The 12,091-nt window shown below is 38.0% G+C and overlaps 1 protein-coding gene across 2 annotated transcripts in view; it reads left to right on the top strand.

The window, feature by feature from the left end:
- Window positions 1-12,091, top strand: part of adcy8 (adenylate cyclase 8 (brain)) — a 68,019-nt gene that overhangs the window by 31,080 nt on the left and 24,848 nt on the right. Inside the window, exon 8 of one of the 2 annotated variants that reach the window (XM_065266326.1) lies at window positions 8,895-9,092. The exons of the other annotated variant lie outside the window; for it this stretch is intronic. Coding sequence (XP_065122398.1) covers window positions 8,895-9,092 — 198 coding nt within the window. The remainder of the gene's footprint in view (window positions 1-8,894; window positions 9,093-12,091) is intronic. 2 annotated transcript variants of the gene reach the window in all.

The raw sequence follows: 12,091 nt of genomic DNA, 5'->3' as shown, positions 1-12,091 counted from the left end.
CGAGGGTTTACAGAGCTGTAGGGCATTGTTCTAGAAAAAGATAAAGATCTAGAAATATCTTGAGCACAAACCGTTTTAGGTGTCTCCCTATTAAACACTTTAACAAACTCAACGAGCTCAATTAGGTGAGCTATCTAAAACATACTGGGAGTACTGGAGTTCTAGCTAAGAAACGAGTGATGGAAACGCCAAATTTAGAATAAAAATACCGTAATTTGCAAAAGTTTTTACGCTCGGTTGAGGTGGTTCTTGATTTATGCGAAAAAGAGTAAATGTGAATAATGGTAGATGGAAACACATTTATCGAAAACTAGTGATGCACCGATGTATCGGCCGCCGATATTTATCGGCTGATTTTTGATGAATTTGAAACCATCGGCATATCGGCAATAGCACGAGATTGTTTATTAATTAACTGCATAAAGAAATCCATTATATGTAAAAAATAAGTAAATGTTGTTAATAAAATAAATGCTGAATAGCATTAACCACCTTTGAAGGTTGTCATGCTGTCTTATTATATTTGTTTTAGCTTAATTTGTGCCTCTCTTATTATGTTGGTCAGATGAATGTTAATTAGATCCAATCCATGTTCGGTTAAAATAATTTGATGCAGAAATAAACTAGCTAATAGACCAACTGTATAGTATTGTAGTGTTTAATATCGGTATCGGCATCGGTATCGGCCAGAAGTTGTCTGTTTAAATCGGTATCGGCCAAAAAAATCAGTGCATCCCTATCGAAAACATTTTTACGTAGGGAACATTAAAGAGCACCTATTGTCCGATTAGCATTTTTACATTTTCTTTGGTGTGTAAGTGTGTATTGGTACATGTTAATGACATACAAAAGGTACATACACCTTAGTACACGATGGCGCGAGTTATCATCGGCAACGTAAATCTCTTTTCTTGCACTACAACAAACACGGATTGTAGGCAACAGTTTACTTCCTGGGATTGGTGATGTAGACAAGACCGACATTATCATAATTCCTCCCGGTTCAGACTCACAGCCTGTAAATTAACTCCTGTTAGCATTGCATTGTGCGCGAATCCTTCAAACATAGTAAGAAGCGCCACATTTCCAGCTGACTCAGAGGTATTCAAACCAATCACAACGTACAGATTAGCTGGCCAATCAGGGAGTTTTTCAGATCCGTACGTTTCAGGAAGAGAGTGAAATCTGGAGCTACAAAAATATACGGTATGTGGAAAATAATGTGTTTTTTGAACCTTAAGCCATGTGAACACATTGTATTGTACCAATACACAAAATAAAGTTGTTGTTAGCAATGAAATAGGTGCACTTTAGCTGTATCAGCTGATGTTGTTTTTCACATATATGGGACTTGACGTCATCGCAATGCCATAGTGCCCGCAGTGTGCACAGCATTCAGATTGGCAGTAACAAGCTGCACTGCTAGTTAATGAATAACTTGCCCAATTGTAACTAAATGCAGCCCTGTCTACATTTTTTTTAAGCGTGCCTTGTTTTATTTACTGTTGGTTATGGTTACGAATACCACCATCATTCGCTCAGACAACCTGATGGAAAAGCACCTAATTTGAATTTGTTATTTTTTTGGAAATTTTGAAAGATTCGCTTCACGTTTTGATGTAAACCCAACTAATGACTCGATGGGAAGAAGAGTGCTCTAGAAAGTTATTAAAGGCTGTAGGGCGGGTATAGTGTTTTAGTCAATTCTTAAAGCTGTCGTACAGGGACAGGGTTCGGGAAGGGTTGAAAGGCACAGACACAAATGTTCCCAAAGGTTTTTGTGGCATGTGCAGCTGATTATGATGCTTACTCTCTTGGTGTGGGCCGAGTTGCCAGGCTGTTGCTATGGTGACGTGGTTAACATAAGGGAATGTTGTCTTTGATTAATACGGCGCTTTTGTTGCCTTTGTCATGCAGTCATCTTAACACATCAAAGAGCTCTCACCGTATGACTGGCAGAGCCAACGACCAATTACACGTCAGCTGAGGGCACAAGCCCAGGTTTAACAAACAGGAGCGTGTGTGCGTCTCTGAGCTCTTCTAGATGTGTGTTTAAACTGTAAAAGTATTCTGACATGATCGTGTATGTATGTAAGATTATTGGACTGGTCTCCATGACAACAGGAGTGTCTGGAAGGCAGAAACCGGATTCTTTTTCTCCTTCACGCTCGGTTTATGCCTCCTCTCTTTCCTCTTTTATCCTCTGTTCTTTTTCTTCTCCTTTATCTCACATCCTCTTCCTTTCTCTTCTCTGCCTCTCTGTTCGGCTTTTGTCCTCAGTGACGCATTGCAGCCAGTGTGTGAGTAAAAGTGTGTTTCATTGAGTGTCAAGTCAATGTGTGTTTCATTAAGTGTGTAAGGTGTGTTGGTGTGCCTGTGTGGTTCGGGTAATCCCTATGGTGTGGGGACCCAATGTGAAGATAGTAAAACAAGTTATCTTTGACCTAGTGGGGACATTTTGAACGAAAGCAGTCTATAAAGCATAACTAAATGTTTTCTATGAGGGTTAGACAGACAAGTGTGTGTGTGTGTGTGTGTGTGTGTGTGTGTGTGTGTGTGTGTGTGTGTGTGTGTGTGTGTGTGTGTGTGTGTGTGTGTGTGTGTGTGCGTGTGTGTGTGTGTGTGTGTGTGTGTGTGATGTGTTTTAGCAGCATTTGGCTTTTAAAGTCTCCCTACAACCGTAGAGCCAAACTACTCACAACATAAAGGATACCCACCTCTCATCATTGCATCCTTGACCCCCATACAATTCATCGGACCTCAGGATCAACAACAGAAGTACCATGTAACCAAACATCTTAAAGGGATAGTTCACCGAAAAATTAAAATTTTGTGTGTGATTTTCTCATCCTCGTGTTCTTCTAAACCTGTATGAATTTCTTTATTCTTTGGAACACAAAAGAAGATATTTTGATAAAGGATGGTAAGCACACAACTGATGGTAACCATTGACTTCCATAGTAGAAAAAACAAATAGTATGGAATTCATTGGGTAGCGTCAACTGTGTTACCATCATTTATCAAAATATCTTCTTCATTATTTGTCACAATACTCCTATAATATTTGAAGAGTTTGTTCCATTTAGACTAATTTGGGTAAAACGTGTTTTCTATAAGAAAGTGAAAAAAGTTGAAAATCACAATTTTCTGTTACAAACTTTCACATAGCATCTTTAGGTTATAAAAACATAAAAAATGTATTATAAAAACGGGACATCGTCGCTGAACTTTTAAAAGCGATCAGCTGTAAAATGTTTTGGTTCTGCTCGAATTTCGTTGACTTTGAGTAAAATAATGAAACTTTTCTAAGATCCCCTGGGGTCAATGTGTTAGCATGAGGGAAACTTTTTTGCTGTCACGTAAGAACAAGCAACAGCCAGCATTTTTCCTTCGCCTGAGTGCCTGATGGCTTATGTTTCTTCCCCGCCACAGAAAACCACCACAGGTTTATCAATGCTAAGAAGTTAAAAGTATTATTTTGTTTTTGTTTGTTTTTTGATGACAAAGTACAAAGTAGATGAGGAAAACCAGGATTTCGTGTGTATTTAAAGCGCAGCCATTGTTGTTTACAATAGGTTAAAATGGTGCGCTGTGATTGGTTGAGTGGATTTATTGCATTCTGCAGAGAAGGAGGACTGGCGTTTATCGCAGTTTGGAAAAAGGGAGAAAATATGACAGAATAACACGGCAGATATCGAATTTTGCATAATATTAAGAATTTACTTTTTAATACTGCCCAGATACAAAACTGATTTTGGTGGTAGCTCATTTTTTTCTAAATGGCATTTATCACATTTTGGAACCAAACTCTTCATTTGTTTTCCTATAAACTTTATTTTCTATAGCGCCTTCAAATGTAAGTCTCAAAGCGCTGAACAACAAACAATATACAAATAATACACACATATATAGAACAATGCAACTACAAATAAAACCATAAATAAAGGTACTCTCAAAAAAATTATTCAAGCCCTTCTTAGAAATGACACATTAAAATTGTGTTCAATAAATGTAAAATACCCCATTAAGAGCAATAAGTATATATATTTAATTAGTATAACACAAAATAAATATGTACTATAATTTATTGATTTCTTTTTAATTGCGTTAACACAATTAGTTTGAGTTTGGGTTCTGGAAAAAGAATTTCCCAGCATGCTTTGCATGCAACTGCTTTTGGAGAGTATTTTTTTTAATTAAGTGTTATTTTATGCATTTTTAGGTAAAGAAAAAGACTTAATAGTGTTTAATGTCCGTTTATCTTATTGATTTAGAAGCGTTTTTGTGTTATATTTTTCCAAATTGTTTGGACCAACTCAATATATTTTTATTGTGTAAAGCAGATTTTTATGAGTTAGGGGTACACATTCATATTGGATGGAAATCCTGCCCACAATTTTATTGAGTTAATCCAATTAATCATTTTTTTGAGTGTATAAAAAACAAATGTTCATTTAAAAGCTAACCTAAAAAAATAAGTTTTAGGACGAGATTTAAAAATTCTAAGAGTATTAGCTTGCCTTATCTCAATAGGTAAGGAGTTCAATAGTTTTGGAGCTAATGAAGAAAAAGCCCTGTCGCCCATTGATATTAAACAAGTTAAAGGAACAGTTAAAAGGCCAGTTTCAGAAGACAAAGGTCACATGATGGAATTAAAAGCTCAGCCAAATATTGAGGTGCCAATCCATGCAAAGCCTTGTAAGTAAGCATCAAAATTTTAAAATCAACTCTAAAACCAACAGGGAGCCACATACGCAACCCAGTCAACTATATCTGTTAGTAAGTAGACTGATAGGCTACAAGTGTGTTTTGGTACTTGGCCCGACTCCCCTTTTCAAAGCGTTTTTCAAAAATCATGCACCCCGCCTTTAATACAGGTTTAGAACAACATGAGGATGTGAAAATTATGACAGAATTTTCATTTTTGGGTAATCTATCCTTTTAAACACTACAAATCATGGGATGCTTTTTATGCTTCCGAAGGGCAAAGTATTCAGTCTGGTGTCATATCTTCTTACACTGAAAAAAATGATTCATTTAATTGAATCAATTTTTTTAAGGTAAGTGGTTGCAATCAATTTATTTAAGCTACATTTAAACAAAGGTTTTATATTTTATTTTACTTTACTAATCTTTTTTGTTTAAATGTAGCTTAAATAAATTGATTGCAACCACTTACCTTAAAAACATTTATTAAATTCAATGAATAATTTTTTTCAGTGTACCAAATGTGTAGAGACATACATACTACTACTGCAATGATTGTTCCATGTGTTAATTAAAAAAAAAAAAAAATTATGTTTTTATTGCTTTTCAAGGTGCAAGTGGCATTTCCAAACTATCTTACTTTTAAAGTAAGTTCCCGTAAGTGTACAAAGGTGTAGTCTATCACATTAACTTTTACATGATTCACAAGTCAGACAACAGAAAGTGTCCAAATACTTTCTGTCCTTAATCTAATAATTTTTAAGTGTGGCTTAAGTGTCCAAATACAATTTTTTTAAGTATATGATGCTTTCTGTAAACGGACTACCGGCACATCCGGGAACTTGACTGTAAAATTTGTCACTGCACCTTTTTGGGGGATAACAAACTAGACTTCTCATAGAATACAATACAAAATATCGGAACAAAGCAACGTTCGTACACAGCCGGCGGGCGTAAATAACTTATGAAATCACTCAGATTAAACATGTCGAGTAATTATCTGTCCACCCTGCCTGCCATAGAGGGCGAAAGATACATTAACACATTTAATTTGGTCAATATAAAAACATGTCCCTTTCATTCTTCCAGTGTCAAATTTGTGTAACAACCCCATCCAGTGATTGCTGGAAAATCACTAAGGGTAGTTGTATGGCTGGACGGAAAAGTGCACTCAGTACTCTAAATATAAAGACATAATAAATACGAAGGAACTTTCAAATACGAAGTAAAATCATTCACTGGCTTCCCTGTTGACTCGATGAGTAAATGTCCAGGTAAGACACTTCTGGCCAATGGGGGGCTTTGTTACACAGATTTGATGCTATTAGAATGAAAGGGACCAAATTAAATGTGTTAATGTATCTTTGGCGCTATATGGCAGGTAGGGTGGACAGATAATTACTCAACATGTTTAATCTAAGTGATTTCATAAGTTATTTACGCCTGCCGGGTGTGTAGGAACGTTGCTTTGTTCCGCTATTTTGTATGGAAGTCAATGGGAAGTATAGTTTGTTTTCCCCCAAAAGTGGGCATGAACCTGTTCAGAGACATTCTATGACGTTGCGCCGGTTGTGCGTATGTATGTATGTATGTGTGTGTGATTTGTTTATACAGTATGTGAGAGGTCATGTACATTTTTAAGAGTGAGTCACGATTCACAACGGCTGCAAGAATCCAGCTCACGGCTCAAATGAGCTCTGGGATGGCCCTCTTTAAAGATAAACTCAACAGTCAAAACATAGTCAAATGTGTGTCAGATCAAGTTTATGCAATATACACATCTAGTCATGCTTCCATGAGAAAGTTAAGCTACCACGGTACAGTTGGGTTTCAAAGTCAGAAGGTGTTCCCTGATCCCTGTTTTCTACCATTATTAGCTTGGAAAAGCAAGAACATGTACTAAAATAACTCCAAATGTCTTCTTCTGAAAGATGATGGACATATGTATCTCAGATTGCTCATGGGGTAATTTTGATATTTGGCTGGAGTATCGCTTAAAATACACACAAATACAATATAACTAGTCTGATCACATGGGAATTAACTATTTTAAGAGTTGGCTAATTCCTATGAAGTCATACGGTGACAACAATCATACAAAATTCTTGTTATAAAGAAGCAATAATAAGGCCCGACCACTAAACCCACCTTATCGTCACTGGGGCAAAAGCAGATTTGTCCGAAAATGTCCAAATGTGATCATACCAATTTATACACATTAGTCATCTCGTAAAATAGTATGAGTAGTACCATGAAATTATGTTGATACAACCCCAACTCCACCGTCAGCTAGTTCCAGCTGGATTTTCCAGAAAGGCTTTCCGGGTTTAAGGCAATGGAAATATTAAACATTTTTTATTTTTAAGATCCACTCTATAAAATGGCCCGAGGTTTAGGCGGCTAGAAAAGCCTGTTACTTACAGTCCAGAGCATCCGCAGTGCAAAATATAATCATGTTACGTGCTAGTGGGCATGTGGGTGGTTTTATTTATCTATGGTTTGGGGACACATTTTGTGCAAGGGATTGTGGGATGAAAAGCAGAGTTGGGCGAGCAGTGAGAAGTTAAATGCTCAAGCTTATGCAAATGAGAATTGTGAGGAAATAGAGTAAAGGAAGTGATGTCATTAAGTATTTTCTTTGCTTACATCATATCATTACATTATTTTATATGTGGTCGGATTTATAAACATCTTTTAAAATAACACTATATGTATACTTTATAGGAATATGACATTTGCATTTTTTATCTTTATTAATGCATGTGTCCATATTGATATCTAGGCTCTAAAAAAAATGTCGGTTGTTTCAACCCAAAATGCTGGGTCAAATATAAACATTTTCTGGGTTAATTTAACACAATGCTGTTGACCCGACACTGGGTTAAAAAATAACCCTGCATTTAAAAAAAAACATTAAATCAACACTTTGCATAATGACTCAAATACTGTATAAATGGCTGAATTCACCTGATTGGATTGATCTTCAAAGTGATTGTAAAATTATACGTGTGGAAATGTGAATTAATTTAACACAATGCTGTTGACCCGACACTGGGTTAAAAAAATAACCCAGCATTTTTTTGTGTTTTAAGGGATAGTTCACCCAAAAATTAAAATAATGTCATTAATGACTCACCCTCATGTTGTTCCAAACTCGTGAGACCTCTGTTCATTTTCGGAACACAGTTTAAGATGTTTTATATTTATTCCGAGAGCTTGTTGACCCTTCATTGAAAATCTACGTACGGTATACTGTCCATGTCCAGAAAGGTAATAAAAACATCATCAAAGTAGTCCAAGGAACATCAATGGGTCAGTTAGAATGTGTTAAAGCATCAAAAATACATTTTGGTCCAAAAATATCAAAAATTACGACTTTATTCAGCATTGTCTTCCCCTCCGTGTCTGTTTTGAAGCGCATGCGCGAGACTAAAGTCACGTGACTGCAGTGACGTGGCTGACGTGTTATCTGGTGCGCCCCAGCTGTTTTTTTGTGTGTGTGCTCGGCTTCGTTCACAGTCTGAGGGAGACTCTCGCTGAAAGTTTGAAAAAAAAACTTTGCAAACATGTTTGAGGATAACACGTCATCTGCGTCACTGCAGTCACGCGACTTTAGTCTCACGCATGCGCTTCACAACAGACACGGAAGAGAAGACAATGCTGAATATAATCATAATTTTTGATATTTTTGGATCAAAATGTATTTTTGATGCTTCAACACATTCTAACTGACCCACTGATGTCACATGGACTACTGTGATGATGTTTTTATTACCTCTCTGGACATGGACAGTATACCGTACGTAGATTTTCAATAAAGGGTCAACAAGCTAAATATAAAACATCTTAATATGTGTTCTGAAGAAGAACGGAGGTCTTACGAGTTTGGAACGATATGAGGGTGAGTCATTAATGACATTATTTTCATTTTTGGGGTGAACTATCCCTTTAAGGATTTTTAGACCACACTGAGGCATCCACTCTTGCTGTATATTTTACAGAGACACAATAGAAGTCTTTGGTGTGTCTTAATTTAAACATGCATCCGTGTTTGTGTGTGTGCCCACAGTCCATTTTCTTTATTTCTTTGATTCACTTACGCTCACGTTGTGTGGATGAACAGATACACACACAAACACACACTCGCTCTCAGACTCATGGGCGCTGCATGTGCTTTTCCTCTGTAGACTCTGGCTGCGCTCACACGTCACTCTATTAACCTGCTCCCCAACCACCTGGCTCAAGCCCTGCATGTGCGCGCCGACTCGCAGGAAATTAACGCTCGCATGCAGAGCGCCATCGCCCTGCGCAGCGGGGACAAGCTCCGCCAAGAACATATCTCCCCCTTCTCTCTCACCTTTAGAGACGCACTGCTGGAGCACAAGGTAGCCTGCTCCCCTCTTCGAACCACCCTGTCCCGCACCTCTCTCTTCTCTGCTGCTGTGTCACTCTCACATTTGAGTTGTTCTTTTGTTTTTGGACGTGCAGGAGAAGCGGGGAGAGAGTGTTGTTATCATGAGTAAACTAAAAGGCATTATGTGCCAGCCATACCAATCGATACTTCCTGGAACACAGACAGACGACACACGGAACGGTTTGAAATATCATCACTTACTCTTACCCTGCTGGAACAGATTGTACCGGTTTGGTTTTGGGTAAACTTGGTTGCTGGTCCAAGGTGGTTCACATAGTCAACCATGGCTCAGATAATCAATTATCATACTCCAGAAACCATAGAAAACCAGCTCATGTTAAAAGGTAGATTTATCAGCAGGTTAGTTTGATTGTCGTCTGACTAAATGGAGTTTATTTTGGGTCTTTAATCCGGTCTGCAATTCAATAAAAACATCAAATCAACACTTTGCATAATGACTCAAATATGAATGGCTGAATTCACCTGATTGGATTGATCTTTAAATTGATTGTAAAATTGTACGTGTGGAAATGGGGATTTGCCCTTTAAAAGGCCTTCAGATTACTCATGTTCAACCATCACTCACTCATGGCATGTTGTCATTTTTACTGTAACAAACACACTTTTATTTGGCATTTCTTTCACTTCATTTTGAGTTAACCTTTGCCCATTGCTTGGCTTTGTGCTACTCTGAGTTTTTGCTTGCCCCGCCTCCAACCCTGACATTACACTTCTTCCTAACCTTCAAAGTTAGAGAGAAGTTTTAGGAGTTTGTCCATGTGTGTTTGTGAGAGTCTGGCCCTTCCCTGTTCTCTACTGTGTGATATGCTTTAAATAATAATGACATGTGATGAGGAATATCTGAGGCCAATTGCATTGATTTTAAAGAAATAATCCACTACTAACTACTCTAATAATTTTTTTTTTTTTGAAAAACATTCCAGAATTTTTCTCCATATAGACTGGTTTGGCAAGATGTAAACAACACTGGTCCAGAAGCACTTCCTGTTGTTTTTAAGTTTTTTAATTTAAACATTTATTTTACAATTTTATTCAGTTCTAAATTTTCTGTTGGTTGTATTTTGTTCTTATATTAATTAATATAATATTTTGTTCAGTGTTAAAAAAAACTAAAACAGGAAGTACTTCTGGACCAGTGTTGTTTATATTTGGGCTGCACAATGTGAGGAAAAGTTGCGATGTGCGATGACGATGTGAGTTGCGATAAATAATTTATATTTTTTATGTTTTAGGGGCCATTCACATGTCGCGCCTAAAAACGCTTGGAAACGCTAGACACGTAGGTTATTGTCACATGACCTGCATGCTGCGCTTGTGTCATTCTGAAAAGTTAAAATGTTTTTGAAAAGCCTGGAAAGCGATGAAAAGCATGCGAGTCGCGACCGCCGCGCTTCCAGAGCGCACATACTGCGCGCCTACAATTTGAAATAATGAACTTGAGCGCGCAATAGACGCAATATGTGAATCACCGCTTCCACAGTACCTGTGTTTGCGGCGTCATCTCTCCTAAATCCAAAATAATTCCATGATATAGTTGAAGTTTTTTTCCTTTCACCACAAGGTCTTCGTCTGACAACACATTTTCCTCACTCTTCTCTCCTTCCTCCGCCATCGTTTTTGCTAACAGGCACAGCGTCGCAACTGACACCTCACAAATCAATCTGAGCGTAGCTGACTTGGGGGTTCCCCTGATTGGCCTAATAGCATGAACGCGCAAACCATCCGTGCGTCCCAAACTGCCTACTTCCATACTATATAGTACGAGAAGAAGTGCTTTTCGCCTACTATGGAAGTATGCGGTTTGGGATGCAGGGCATGTCGTCAGGACTAAACGTGATATAGGTCAAACGTTTATTACATGCGCTTACCGTTTTCCCTTCATTCATTGCATCAAGGCTGTCTGTTGCGATGTGTTCATCACGTGAGTTCATATCGCGATGACGATGAAAATTTGATGTATCGTTCAGCCCTAGTTTATATCCTGCAAAATGATCTATAGTGGACTTAACTGAACTTCAACAGTTTCAATGCATTTTACATTTCAGTTTCAATGCTGCTTCAAAGGGCTCTAAATGATCCCAACCGAAGCATAAGGGTCTTATCTACCAAAACAATCGCCATTTTTCGTCAAAAAAAATCCTGTGTTATGCGCCAGCCCGACCTTACGTATTACATAATCACACGAATGGTCACCCATGATGTATGCGAAACTACCTCTCCAGTGTTTACAAGTGTGGAGATAGAGGACCGTTACAATGTTGTTGTATGTGGAATGATACTTATACCCCATTCACACAGACCTTTGGTCCCAGAAAATACCTGGAAAATTGCCAGACAAGCGTCTGTGTGAACACAAACATGTCCCGTAAATCTTCTGAGATCGTTGCAGGAAAGAGGACCTAGTAAGATACATGGAAAACCCTCTGTGTGAACAAGAAGCCGAAACAATGCCGTAATGGGCGTGTCGTAGTGAGGACGCGCGCGTCATCACAACAAAAGTTATGTTATGGTTCAGCTCTTTAAAACGAGAGATCAACATTCACGACGAGATATTTCGCAAACTAGATTGAAGCAGTTATCAGGAAATGATAAATGAGGCGCATAAACAACGCGCGTGCCATGGCAACATGAAATTGGTTCAACTCTTTAAAATGAGGGATTTACAACAATCACGACGAGAAATGTCAGCAAACTGGACTCAAGCAGATATCAGGTAAGTTAGCTCGTCACTTAGCATAACCGAGCTGAGGCGGAGATCATTCAGCAGCATAAAAGAATATTGCGTCATGTGCTCATTTGAGCTTTAATAAACAAAAATGCCTGCACGTCATCTCAATAATATCGTTCAGCTTCTCAAAACTGGGGTTTTAAATGCATATTAACAATCACGATGAGAAATGTCTGAAAACTGGATTAAAGCAGAGATCAGGGAGCACGTCAAATATCCAC

The sequence above is a fragment of the Paramisgurnus dabryanus genome, chromosome 6, assembly GCF_030506205.2.
Source record: "Paramisgurnus dabryanus chromosome 6, PD_genome_1.1, whole genome shotgun sequence".
Lineage (NCBI taxonomy): Eukaryota > Metazoa > Chordata > Actinopteri > Cypriniformes > Cobitidae > Paramisgurnus > Paramisgurnus dabryanus.
The sequence above is the reverse complement of the archived record's forward strand: the minus strand, read 5'-3'. Positions and strand labels throughout refer to the sequence as shown.